The 14,516-nt window shown below is 40.6% G+C and overlaps 1 protein-coding gene and 1 long non-coding RNA gene across 2 annotated transcripts; both read left to right on the top strand.

Annotated features, from left to right (window-relative positions):
- The first annotated feature begins 2,329 nt into the window (after positions 1 to 2,329).
- LOC308311522 lies at positions 2,330 to 3,417 on the top strand. Its single transcript, XR_013963662.1, has 3 exons — positions 2,330 to 2,365; positions 3,106 to 3,200; positions 3,328 to 3,417. It is a non-coding gene; the product is annotated as an uncharacterized lncRNA (long non-coding RNA).
- A 177-nt stretch (positions 3,418 to 3,594) lies between these two features.
- On the top strand, positions 3,595 to 14,163 carry LOC308311710 (kinesin-like protein KIF2C; the record flags this gene model as incomplete). The annotated part of the gene is made up of 18 exons (XM_080758496.1): positions 3,595 to 3,612; positions 4,010 to 4,058; positions 5,244 to 5,348; positions 5,503 to 5,600; positions 6,167 to 6,286; positions 6,629 to 6,683; positions 6,794 to 6,956; positions 7,353 to 7,443; positions 7,585 to 7,648; positions 8,222 to 8,313; positions 9,184 to 9,326; positions 9,759 to 9,972; positions 10,911 to 11,021; positions 11,695 to 11,762; positions 12,571 to 12,667; positions 12,751 to 12,819; positions 13,083 to 13,215; positions 14,081 to 14,163. The coding sequence occupies 18 exons, from the start codon at positions 3,595 to 3,597 to the stop codon at positions 14,161 to 14,163; spliced, it is 1,773 nt and encodes a 590-aa protein (XP_080614622.1).
- Positions 14,164 to 14,516: the final 353 nt, after the last annotated feature.

The raw sequence follows: 14,516 nt of genomic DNA, 5'->3' as shown, positions 1-14,516 counted from the left end.
CTGATGTGAACTTTCAGATCAGCTATTGTCAGCGAAGACATTTGGTGTACAGGGACAAAAAGGAGAGCACCAAGTACAGACCCCTGGGGGACCGCAGTCCACAAAATATATAGGGTTTAAAGCTGCTATAAGCAATATTTTTTCAGTATTTAAAAAAAATGTAATTACTCATTGCTGGCTGTCTGAATACCAAAAGAAAAGAAAAAAAGGTAATTACAAATTTGACACCAAGTGGTTAAAAATTCAGTATTACAAAGTAAAATCCAGAGTGATTTAACAGTGTGGAAAAACCAACTTTAAATGATCACGCCAGATATCAGAAAAAACTATTTCAGCCAAATGTGCTTAGAATTACCTGATAACTCCAGGAGAACCTTTGTGTTGGTGTCTTCAGCTGAAGATGACACTTTGAGGACTATAGATTCCACCATGACCGTACTGTCAGGGAGGTGCTGGACGATGTAACCTTTTAACACACTGTAGCACAAACAAATACAAATCATTTCAGTATAAGTGTATTGCAAGCATAATTCACATTTTTTTGCCCCAATGTGATTTTATCACATTATTGATAATTTTATGACATAATCTATTATTTTTCTAAGACAGTTTGAATGGAAGACTGACCAATGGAACACCCGTTCTCTCTAGATTAATTGGACTATGCGAAGTGTGCAAGATTAACAATGCATATTAATTAATTATTATATTTCATGATACAGAATGAAATTATGTACTTCTCAAAGTGGGGTCCTGTTTTACTAACAAAGACAAAAGCACTTTACCTTCATAATCAAACAGATACTGTTCAATGAAGAACTTGTACCCCTTTTCCCGTTTGGAAGATGGTGTGTCTGAAAACTGAGCAGCAAGCCTTTCAACATCATTGAACCGCATTTGCGGCAGGTGGGCAAGGGATTTTGTGAATTCCATACCCTGAAATTAATAATGATATACATGGAAATGGTTTAAATTAAGAGCTTTGATCAAGTCAGTAACTTAGTATAATGATGGATATCCACTGAGGATTGATGTCTATCAAATAATTGATATACAAAATAAATACAATTGTATTTTCACTAAAAAATAATAAATCGCTAATAAAGTATACGTAAGCTTGCAGACCTAAAATGAAAAACATCATAGCCTACTTGTCTATCTATATGAAACAGATTATGTGCCCTAACCTCTGTTAAAAATGTAAGGCTAATTTTGGTTATAGTATGTACATACAGAGTTGGATACACACTGACTGAATGGATGATAGATTTATTTAATACTGTATTAAGCAGAAATGTAAACAGCACGATCGAGGTGCAGTCACATAAAATGATAACACAAAAAGTCCTGAGGGCTAAATAAACACCAATGATTAGTTTGCATCATGTGGGGTTACAATTAAATTCAACCGTTAAAGGATCTAGTTATAAAACAAAACGGACTCCCTGCCGTTTATTTAAAAAAAGAAATCAGATAAACAAAGGCAAACAGCAGCCGCAGTAGCATTAGCATTGATACTTACAAGTTACACGCACATCCAAACAAGACATTTAAGGCAATTCAAAAATGGTAAAGTATAAAAGACGGATACCATTATCAAGACAAAAAGATGGTAAAACTGAAAACAGTATTAATGTTAACTTTACCTTTTGGAATGAAACGATATTGTCCTCTTAAAGTCTGTAAAATTGCATGTATCCCTATGGGCGAAATATGCCGCTCCCCTTCAAAGCCAAACCCGGACGTGAACCGGAAGTTGTGGAACGTCATCGTGAATAGGGCTTATCGTCATCAGTCTGATCATGACAACTTCCTGTCATTCGACCAATCACTAATACTCTATGCCAATCACGTGTTCCAAATTCTGATAAAATGCCAAAGAAGAAGAACGCAGCCAATCATCAGCCGTTCTCAATCAGTGTTTTTGTTGCAAAATAACATACTCTGCGTTCGCTCGATTAGTCTTCTTTTTAGTGGTAAGTACGGTAATCCAATGCTGTTGTTATTTCTTGACCAAATGTTAATGTTATTTAGATGGCCAGTTGTTTAGACAAATGCAATATTTTGCCTGCGGTGTATAGTTTATTCGAGGCACCACTAGATTTTGTTCTCTCGGCACTCCACTGCGACGTGGAGAACTTTGGCAGGAGTTCATGCTTATTCCGATAAGTCGATCGGGATAAAGGCCCTGCTAAATGGCTAAAGTGTTGTTAATTGAAATTTCGCAAAAAGTCATGTTCGGCTAACGACTGTTTGTTACTTTACAGTGTTTTCGGCGCAGGCATAACCACTTACCTCGAAGAAATGGAGGCACATATTATTGGGAGTCTGCTCGGCCAGACTGTGAACATAAGCAGGAGCGATGGTCAGTCCATGTCATTTCTTTGCTCTATATTCCCATAATCATTGGAATTAATGCCAACTAGTCTTTTTGTGTAATTGTGGGAAAGTTTTTTAAAATGGGATAAGTATTTATCCTATTTTCAACTTGACTTCAACTGTTCACTCAGCAAATGTTTCAGCGATGCCTTCCTCTGTAGCGGCTATTTGTATTCAGCCCTTTCCCAAGTACGTCTCACACCTGAAGCTGATTATCTCAATCAACAATTCAATTGGGGTCGCGTAGGAGAACTTCAACTGTAGGCTATGGACCAGAGCAAGTTCAATTAATATACATGCAAACCACTGCCCCTATTAAAAATGCACTTGTATCTTAGCCAGAGCTTACTTGCTGTATGACTATTTCTGTGTGCATATAAATTGTAAGAGCATAATTCAGATTTTTTTTTAGTAATGGTCCAAGTATGCCCTGGTTGAGCTGTGTATTTTTAATAGGGGCATGATTTGTATGAGTTTATTGAAAGGGCTTTGGGTATATGACAGACTTGCATAAGCCAGGGACAAAAGGACTGAAGACATGGCCAACAATGATTGAATATGACATGACATTAAAGAACATATCCCTGATTTTGGGTCTACTGTAATATCATTGCCATGATAACCCTATGTTGTAGTGAGCGATCCAGTTCTCTGATACATTTTCTTTAAAACAAAAATGTATGAAATGTATGTTCATACCCATTTCATGAATCTATATGCAACTAGGCCGAGTTCATTCTTCAGTGGTGAAGTCCGTGGACGAAGCCAAAGGTGCGGTTATGGTTGAGTGGACAGAGAGGAATGCAATCAAAAGGAAGGAGGCAAGTGTCAAAGCTGGTGTTTATGGATTTGTTAAGTCGGCCAGGTCAACAAGTATTCACCCTTGGTTGACAAATGTTTCACAGAAACCCTGCCTAACCTCTACCCATGTTCATCTGTGGTGTACAGGTGGATTTTGAAGACCTGAACGCCCACAACAAGGAGCTGCTGCTTCACCTCACCTCTTTGGTTGTGAAAGAGGCTCCATGCATGGACAAGGCAAGTGTGAACAAGGTTTCCATGCAATCAAGCTTATTTGGCTTTTCCCTTAAAGTGAAACCGATTGGTGGCCTGCACTGGAGAGTGGAGATTTCCCCTAGCCTTGTTTGTACTGATGTACTTTTTGTTTTGTTCTCCCCCTTTTGGAATATCCACATAGTGAGTCTGTAACCGGAGATGAAACTGCATGCATGGGTGTGAGCTTCATTATAATTGGGCCTTGCTAATGTTCATAATCATTTTGTGTCTCGGAGGACTAGACACGTAAAAAACCTGCTTACCAGTGACATAATCGATGATTAATCTAATCTAATAGGAACTCCATGCTTTCTATTACTGGAAAGTTGGCATGCTGTAATGGAATCCATTGTACTTAATCTAAAACATTGAAATTGTTTGCTGGGGGAAAAAACTGCCTAATGGTGGTCTGGTAAATCGCTCCTATGAAACGCAGAGTAGAAACTTATCATGAGCATTAATGAGGACCACTATATGGATGAAGTTGTCCATGAGTGATATGGCTTGTTGCATGAGCTCAGTGTCATGTCTGTCATGATAACTGTACACCTGTCTCTTTTCTTTCCATTTGCAGAAATACCTTAGCCGCCTGCGCTCGTCCAGAATTCCTGCTCCTCCAACTGGTATGTAAATTGGTTTTCACTACACTTCTGATTCACATCCATTTTGGCATTTGTATATATTGACTGTTTTCTCCCAACAATTTCTTTCTTTTTTAAAACGAAAGCCACTGTTCCAGCAGCCGTTGTGGCTGAACAGACAGGTTGGCATGCTATACATGTTTCTCTTTGTAAAGCTGATAATCACAATCACTTATTCTCCATAAGGTCATGAACGGGTGTTTTGGGATTATATTGCCTGTAAAGTCATTGTGTAGCTGATGATCATATCTGAACAGTTTAATCGTTACAGGTTAAGGGGGTGAAATGAAATCGTAATTTAATGGTTTTATGCAAGCCTATTAGGAAAGGAGTGTATTGTACCATCACATGGGACATGTGTAGATTTTTAAATTATTTAACAAGGACAATGCACATTAATCAACATGTCATTTTGCAAATGTAAATTAGCCAGAGTTGGCCATAAGCTAATTTTAATACATTTTGTTTAGATGTTTTAAATTTAATGTGAAAACAGTTAATCACATCTGACTATGCAATGACTTTATGCATGTTCCCTTATAGGCAACCCCATGAAATGCTGCATTCAATTGATAAAGTAATAATCACCAAATGGGATTTAATATGCTTTTCGTTTCAGTCTTGTAGATGATTTTAATACCTGCTGAGCATAGCCTTTCACTTTTCGGTGGGGGTGCATGTCAGTCTTTAAGGGCAGCCCTGCCGATTTAACCAGACTGTTAAATCTGTGATGTTGCTCTGAAATTCTGATGACACTTACTGTAGACTGCTGTTCCAGCACCTTTGCAGTTGTCTTTTGCAAACTGCTTTTGCTGTGTGGCTCAGAAACCCCAAGTCTTTGTTTCTCTCCCCAAGTGCATGCTTTAGTTTACTTTGAAATAATCTCCTTTTCCACATTGTGTAAAAGTAAAGTTCAATCATTACTATCACAACTCGGGTTGCTGTTTGACTTACATTTCACTTCTTTAGTTCCCAGGGCTTCGACAAGGCAAACGTGCATGTTTGTGGCTCCACTTCAACCCACATTCGTAGATCCAACTCCTCTAAACTCTGCCCTCCCCTCAACTGGAACTGGTTGGTATTCACTTCAGCCCCTGATCTGGCTACATAAGACTAACTTGCATGCATCTGTATATTTATAACTGACTCTTATCTCTCTCTCCTTAGTGGCCACCAAAAAGGTGAGGAAGGATGCCGGTGGCTATAATCGTCCCCGCGAGGAGGCAAAGGAGAACGACGAGGCCCAGGACATTGTAAACAACATGGTCAAAGGTCAGGATTGGGTGGTGGAATCATATTCTCTGTCAACTAGCTGAACTACAACTGACAATGAACCATGTGTTACAAGAAAATGTTTCTTAGCAAAGGACTAGACTTGTTTTTTGTTTTCTTTTACTGACCGTAATGTTGCATATTCTGTATACAGGCCCAAGACCATCCATGGCTCCAAAGGATAAAATCAAGCCCAATAAAAGGATGTCTGGTGTTGCGAAGCCCCCTGATGCTCAAATGAAGAGGGGGAAGGTGAGACAAATTGCCTAGTAATTGTGTCAAGGGAATCCAGTTATTCGTCTAAGGCAGGGGTTCTCAACATTTTGTCCCGGGGACCCCCGGAAATGCTTCGGCATGTCTCATGACCCCCTCCCCACCCCAATTCAAATTGACCACTACAATAACCTTAATAATAGAGAAGATAGATGCATCATAAATAAATTATGTGTGTACTGTGCGACTGCGTACTATGTATTGTAAACTCTTAATTTCCATTGTCCAGCCATTCAGTAGCAAAATAAATAATTACGTCAACTATGTTCATGCACTTGCCCTAGCCATAATGGCCTTACAGGCGTATGCAAAGGCAAACAATTATGGAAGTTAGTTTGTATATTATGTAGACATGGTTGCAGTCAACTGTTTTGTATATTTTTATTTAACCACAGTAGTTGCAGGTGAAAGTAGCTGGTCCAGTGTCTATGCCTTCTGCAACTGTTGTCCCTGCTATTGTCACTCACTGGACTGGCAGATTTAGGCTGAGGCGTGCTGGTAGACTCCATTTGTCCTTTGGTTTAATTCCCATTTGTTTCCTGCAGTTTGGAGAGGTCTTCCAGTCCCGGCCCCACCAGAGGTTTTATGAAATGATCGAGGAGTTCAGAGAGACCCTGGACATGAACCCTCCCAAACCTATGGATGAAGTAAATGGTGCATGCGAAGTAAGATGTTAACTTTATTATTTTGTAACGTGTATATGGGTGATTGTAGCATTCACCCAGAATCACTAATGGGAGCTGTACTTATTAGGGCTGCAAGATATTGGGAAGCGTGCATTAACTGTATTGAATATTGTGATGATATGATCCGGTTTGCTGCTCACATGGAACTCAGGTGTGCGACTGCGTGACTGGGTCTAAAAGAAGAGAAAAACATAACCTGAATTGTAATGGATTATTTTGTAGCCCTACCTACAGTACGACCTAGTATGTCAGCTTGGCACATATTTGATGGCTTATCGCTGATCTCAGTTTCTCAATTCTGATCTTTATTTCTTTGTACAGGTAGAAGATCAAAAGTTATGCGTGTGCATCCGCAAGCGGCCGTTTAACAATAAAGGTAAGCGGTCCATTCAACAATGTTTAAAGAAGAAACGTGTAATCAGTTTTACATGGAATTACATTTAGTAGACTGCTTTATTTATTTTCCCTGATCTGTCATGTTCCCAGAACTGGCTCGAAGGGAGATTGATGTAGTGTTTGTGCCCGGCAATGGAACTGTGCTGGTCCACGAACCCAAGACCAAGGTGGACCTCACAAAGTACCTGGAGAATCAGGAGTTTCACTTTGATTACTCCTTCGATGAGAACGCCACCAATGACATGGTCTACAGGTAATCATGTGGCCTATTTCTTTACTCCAGTGCTTCTCAAACCCCAACGTGCTATACAGCCACGGACGGGTCCAAATTATTTATTTTTAAACAAAAGACCAACTCATGCTCCATATGACGGCATATGTTTTTGAGCAGAATGTTGCAGATAACTTTCATTGGTCTGAATTACCTCTCAGTTTGAAATGCCACTGTTTAGAACACCAGACAAGGCCTTTAGATCTTAGCAGTTCCCATCTCTATGCTCTGGTATTGTGACTTTGTAGGACCCATTTCCCTACACGTCATTGGTTTTTAGATTGCAATTAACCACTGGAAACATGGCATCCCTGTTCTGGGCCAACATTCAGCAGAAGTGGTTAAAAGGACAGGATTAATTATCCCCCCCCCCCATAGGTTCACAGCCAAACCCCTGGTCCAGTCGATCTTTGATGGTGCCATGGCAACTTGCTTTGCGTATGGACAAACGGGCAGTGGAAAGACCCATGTAAGTGTGCAGTCTGTTCATAGTGCCGGAGAGCACATGATCCACATTTTATGCACTATGGGTTGAATCTTTGAGCCTACTACTAATGCAGTAGTTAAAATGTACCATGTGCTTATGGTATGGCACTTTACTTATTTCCAGACCATGGGAGGTGACTTCTCTGGGAAGCGCCAGAACAGCACTAAAGGGATCTATGCCTTGGCAGGTAAGCCATACTCATACAATTTCCATACCAAAAACTATGTCTTAAAAATGGCTACCTCATGGATTAAAGGTCTCAGGCAAGCATAAAATGCATTGCGGCACCACACATTGTATGCTTGTAGATGGCTCATTGCTGGTATTAATTATTTTGGATTAAAACTTGCAATAAATGCAACGTTAATGTTCCAGAAAATCCTATTGAGCTCAGATATGTAAGCAAAGGTTAAAGCCTCAATCTCCGATTTCTTAAACTGGTTGGCTATGGCAGGCTAACAAAACATAATTATGCTAATTGTTTATGAAACTTTGCTAATTCACAAACCAATCACACTAGGACTTGGACCTAGCAACATCTTTCAGTAATTAGATTTTATTATTGCTTTCATTCATGTGACCCCCCACTAGGCTAGTTAAACCACTTAATCCTGTATATTACGGGGTTCCCTAGCTTCACTGAAAATCTGATTATCTTAGCTGAAGATCGCTGACCGTTCACATTGCGCTGTGAGCTTATAGATCTGCTATATGGGGCAGAAATGGGTCAACTTGCAATTTTTTTTTGTCCCTTACACAGCCCACGATGTGTTCAGCCTAATTACCAGCCGGAGGTATGCCCACTTGGCTCTCTGTCCATACGTCTCCTTCTTTGAGATCTACAATGGCAAGGTATGAAAACTATGAATCTAATAAACATGTGCTGTTGTACCCAAATGTGTAGCGATAACTTACATTTTCAACCGAATCTTCGTATCTGGTTTCTAGTATCTCTAGTCTAGAACAAAAGCCTAACCAAATTTGATGTAAAATCTAAGTAAAAATTCATTCAGTTGTGAAAACGGATAGTCTTTGGGCCAAGCCCCCTAGGGCCTAGGTTTGTTTCCATTGTGTTCCTCTGTATAATATCGGCAGATATGACCCTGCAAATCAAGATTGGATCATATCTTTCATAATCGTGCACCCCTAATTATAAAGAGGGATGGAACATGGCTGGAATGGTCCTGAAGTCCTACATCATTATGGACTTGTGTGGAGGGGGGAAAATAGTCGATACCCCTTGGCTTGTACAGTTATCTGTTTTTAGAAAAGTTGTATTAAAAACACTTGAATAGTGTCTATAATGACATAGCAGATTGAAGTGGCTAAGCGTTAATATCTGGCTGGAACTCCCTGCCCAGCTGCAGGGCTGGAGCCCTGTCGGAAAACGAGGAAGTGAGTTGATCAAATGCAATCTATTTTCGCTACTGCTTCGTCTATTTCTCGCTCGAATATTTTCAGACATTTTTGAGAGCAATGTTTAGCTGCAAATGACATTGTGTGCATTTACATGGCTGTCATGTTGGAAACGGCAGTAAATCAGCAGGGCGCAGCTGGTGCTCCGAGGGTTTGATTAGGCATCGGTCTGTATTAGAGTATGTTATCAGAAATAACAGACCGCTGAATTCACCGATTGACCAATCGGAATAAAGCATTCAACAAAGCCATTGGTGGGCTGTGTGGACCAAATGAACCAACATGACAAGTGTTTTGTCATTTCAGGTCTATGATTTATTGAACGACAAGACCCAACTGCGTGTTCTGGAGGATGATCGGCAGCAGGTTCAGGTGGTCGGCCTGCAGGAAGTGGGTGTCTCTGCAGCGGAGGACGTCATCACGATCATAGAAGTTGGCAGTGCTTGCAGGTACAGTATATTAATGCTGAACAATGTCACCAATGTTTGTGAAGTCTTCGTTTTCAAAAATGGCAGATCTACAAGCCAATCTACTTCCATTTTTAACCCATGAAGACCTGAGACCAGATTCTACAAAATGTCTTTCAAATCCTGACCGGATAGGTGGTGCACTGATGCTCAAACCTTTTCATGTCAAGGACCAACAGAATTATCTGCAGACCCCCATCTGAAAATATGTTGTTCCAGTCACCCCAGAAGCAAATATTTGAGTTAACAATATTCACTGTGATTATTCTTTTCCCCCCAGAATATTAGCACATTTTATTATTTTTTCTTCTCCAAAATAGCCATTTCTCAACCACTAAAGTTACAAAAATAATGGTTAAAAGCTAAGCCGACACACTCTGTTCTACTGACTGTTCTCTTCTGTCACTCCTATAGGACGTCTGGCCAGACGTCTGCGAATGCCAACTCGTCCCGCTCCCACGCCATCCTCCAGATTGTCCTGCGATGCAACGACCGCGCCAGGACCTTGCACGGAAAGTTCTCTCTGATCGACCTGGCTGGGAACGAGCGGGGCTCGGACGTCAGCAGCAACGACCGTGCCACAATGGTGGAAACCAATGAGATCAACCGCAGCCTGCTGGCCCTGAAGGTATTAACCATAGATATAAAAATAATTATGCCTCATTGGCCGCTGCAGTTCGTTGGAGCGATGTGTTTTGAAGGAGGGGCGGAAGAATTTACACTGGGGCAGGAGGTACACGGTAGTGTGGAAGGCACGTTGCGTCACACTACCACACATTCTATCCAATCACAGCGCATTTTTTCCTGGCCTTATCAGACCCGAACATGCGCTCTGTGACGCATGCTCATGCTTCGCAAGGAATCTTGGGAAAGTTTTGCCCTCCCTTGAGCACATGCGCTCCAGAGCCGGAAAGGGGCGTCTACCTTTTATGTCTATGGTATTAAGACTGGCTGCACACTGTCTCTGAAGTCGCAGTGGGGAAGGAAAGGGCAGAAACCTTATCTCTATATTTTAACATTTTATTTAAACGCTCGACTACAACATCACACAAGCATCTAAACCACATTGCAAGTGTGTAGATCTACTGCTTTGTTACAGAGTTTGAATGCTGGAAATGATATGAATATTTTACTTCTACTCTATTAATCTGCTTTAGTTAACATGAATGTTATTTATAATCTAACTAGCCAACCCTATTTTACTTCGGTACGAAGGTATGGCATCAAAAATGCACTCTGAGTTCCCAAATGCACTCTGAGTTCCCAAATGCACTCTGAGTTCCCAGAAGTTCTTTCTTGCCACCTTACTGTTTTAGATGCTGAGTTAAAGCTGACCTATGTCAGAGGTCCTTTAGTGACATCTAAGCTGACATATCTCAGGTCCTTTATTGACATCTAAGCTGACATCTCAGAGGTCCTTTAGTGACATCTAGAGGCAGTGATTGGATATTACACAAATCCATGAGCTGCAAAATGGACTGAATTCTAAAATGCACTTCAAAATGTTTCTCCAGTAATTTGTAGTCTGGGCTTTTAATGAATAAAGTGTTTCTCTCACTCCCACAGGAATGCATTCGCTCCTTGGGGAGGAACAGGGACCATGTGCCGTTCAGAATGAGCACCTTGACCAAGGTACTCAGAGACTCCTTCATCGGTGAGAAGTCCAGGACCTGCATGGTATGTATACAAACATGGAACCATTAAAATGCCTACTGGCATCCAGCGTGTTTCGGAATAAATACATTTAATAAAAGCAATGCGTTTTAAATATTTAGGTGCATATCAATCAAAAGGCAACCTTCCTTCAGTAATAACATGCACGACTACAACATGTGACAAGTGTTAAATAAATAATTGTGCAAAAGTCATGACTGATGCACCATTTCTCATACTGCAGTTTACTCGGAAAAAAATTAATCGGTCACTTTGTTAGTTCCTACTTTGTTGTTTATAGAAATTGGAAATCCATTTGCAAAAACAGACTTATTTGTATTATACGCAGACAAAAAGGAATCTGGGCCACTTTGTTTTTGCAAATGACTGTCGATTAGTATCGGCAATAAAATGTATGCTAGAAATTACTCCGGTCTCCTGACTAGAAGTTTTGTATAGGCTCTATAAAGCACCATAGGCTAGCAATTCTGTTGGCCTAGGACTTCTCTACTTGGAAGTGCCCACAACCTACAAAATTACATATACACTGGTATTTGAGTATTTTTGCTGCCAACAGATTGAAGAAGAGTAAAAAGACCTGACGGATGAAAAATGCTTTAAAACCATGCAAATGACTGGTGCTCAGTTGGTTAACCATGAATATTAACGTACATGCACCTTTCCTCCTTCTCGCCAGATCGCACTGTGCGCTCCAGGCATGGCTTCATGTGACTACACCATGAATACGCTGCGCTATGCGGACAGGTAGACATTTATGTCATGAAACTACACCTGTGGTCCCCATTTGTACACTTAACAGAGTTGGTTCTGGACCTGTTTGGAACCTTTCTAGAAACCCTGAGGGTCCCTGGACCTTGAGTTTCTGTCCACTCGGAGTGCGACTGGAAATTGGTACACCGCAAACTCTATAATGTTAACTATTCTCCAGATCATTTCTTCCACTTACCACTTAGTATTTACTGTGTATAGAATCTACTCTGTACAGTGTATAGAATCGACTCTGTAAAATTAGAAAATGGTATTTACACTGAAGAATTCTCTCAATCAACAAATGTGATTGTAAATATCGTTTAACTTTGTATCAAATCATTTTGCAATGCAAATAAATCAATTATTGATCAAAATACTAAGTACGTGTGCATTGTATTTAAACATTTTAAGAAAAGGTTACTTTTCAATATCGCTACACTTGTCTATCGATAAATGTGTATTTGTTCATGTCAAGGTGTGGGTTGGTCCATATGTTAGTTACTTCAAATACAATGTCCATGTATGCCAGAGAACCACTGTTTACTTATGTATATCCATAATGTTTCCCTTAACCCATTTAGACCTGGTGCCTGGTACCTTTGAATCCGGGAGCTAAATGGGTTAAAAGAAAACTGCACTATCCACACGTTTCACACGGATTTAATTTCTTTGTTACTGTGGATTTTAAATTGTCATCAACCATGTATTGTTACACCTGACCCTTACCATGCATATACACAGAATGGCCATGCATACAGATACAATTCACCTCTTGATTGGGTTTTCTTGTCATTTCTACTAGGGTGAAGGAGTTGAACGGTCCCAAGGCCCCGCGACCCGCCAAGGCAGCAAAACCCTTAGACAGCAGCTCATCGGAGGAAGAGGAAGAGGAGGAGGAGGTCAGATTGGACACGGCTCCCAAATATCCTGACTGAAATATTAAGTCATACTAGTCTCTGACATTGATTATTTTCCTCTGCAGGACTCGATCCAATCTGACCCCTACGCCCTGGTGACTGAGCTAGAGGACAAGGTCCAGGGCGAGATAGAGGTAGAATTTCCCTTGACTAATAACATGTCCTTGTTACTTTTTGAGACAGTTTCTGGCTTGGTGTTTGACGCTTCAAGTCATAGCTGCGTTATTGGAATTTGGCCACTTAAATTCTATATACTTATGTTAGGTGACCTGGGTATACTTTGCCCCCTCTTTTCCATTACCAATTCTCGTAACGCAATTTTTGCCAGTGTTATCAATGTCCAGGAGAGGGATGCATATGGTTCATAAAATTGCATCTTGATTTGATTGTTTTCCAGAGATTCCAAGTGTCTCAGAGAGCCAGTGAGGTTCTTGAACCAATGAAGCACATCTCATATGACGTGGCGGTTGCCCTCCCTGATCTGCTGGACTACTCGAGACGTGTGCGGGAATATTCCAGCAGTCTGCAAGGTTGGAGTTATTTATTACTCTTTAGATTGAGTGTCATGATACTTCTTGACTGTGACCAAAAGCATTGCATAAGCAAGCCATGGTGACTGCCATTTTAATGAATAGGCTAGTGAGGGCATATCGTTGCTGTCTGGAAACCTTGTATCCATATTTCAACTTCTGTTTTATTGGGGTGGAGGGGGAATTGATGCCTGGTCATAGAACATGCAAAAGTAGCAAAGTATGTATAGCATTGTGATCGTGTCATTTCAATAAGCTTGTTTTTGTCAGTTGGTCTTATAAAAAGTAGAGCTTGTGACCTATATTGGCTCCTTGGAACAGTTTATTTTATTTTTTATACCTTGTCCTGAAGGTAACATGTTTGGCCATTTAGTAAGGCCTTGTGTAACGCAACACTCGGTGGCTTTAGTTTAGGTCTTAAACTAGTCTAGTTTCTGCCCAACAACATGACTGAAGGTGTAGCAACTTTATCACACCATATCAACATGAAGATCAACTGAATGCTATCGTTTCTCGTCTTTGAATTTTTCTGTGCCTTCAGCCTTGACCTTTTTGTGTTTAGTCTTTATTTTTTAGCAAACTGACATGTGTCTGTCGGGTGGAAACCTGGGGCACGTTCAGAAATGGCGCACTGTGCAATGCAAACTAATAGGCGAGTGCACTCCGGTGCGTTATTTCCGAACGCACCCCTAATGTGTCAACAGTTTCAAGATTAAATTGTAAAAACATGGCAAAGTAGTAGATCGGCACGCAACACGTCTGTGCTGCGTTTCGAGCTTGCAGATCTGCTACTTTTGATGCTGTAGTAAAGTTGATCAAGGTACGATTATGATTTATAATTGTGTTTTCCTCTGTCACCATGTAGCTGCTGTGGAGGCTCTGCAGGCTGCTGTGGAGGAGGAGCGAGTGTCACGTCTGCCTAAACCATCAGGCTCCCGCCGCCGCTGAGCAGCCCTGGAGAACTGGAGTTGTTCTGTTGAGGTTTTAAATGTGTTTTGTTCTGTTGAGGTTTTAAATGTGTTTTGTTCTGTTGAGGTTTTAAATGTGTTTTGTAATAAAGTAATTTGTCATACTACTTGGGTAATTTTGTCTTTAACTTTGGAGTCTTCCCATGTCTGTGAAATGATTCCTAAAGATATTTTGCCAAGATGCTGGTACAGTAGCTCCTAGTTGCCTATGGGCTCATTTCCCCTAATCTAAGGATGAGGCTGTCATTTTACAGATTGGTTAAAGTGTTGTATTAATTCTAATGAGTCTTGCTTGATATGCTATGAAACTGCACACATTTGACCACTTGACAT

This window comes from Protomyctophum bolini, assembly GCF_963924005.1.
Source record: "Protomyctophum bolini genome assembly, chromosome: 24".
NCBI lineage: Eukaryota > Metazoa > Chordata > Actinopteri > Myctophiformes > Myctophidae > Protomyctophum > Protomyctophum bolini.
Note: the sequence above shows the minus strand (reverse complement) of the source record. Positions and strands in the feature narration are given on the sequence as shown.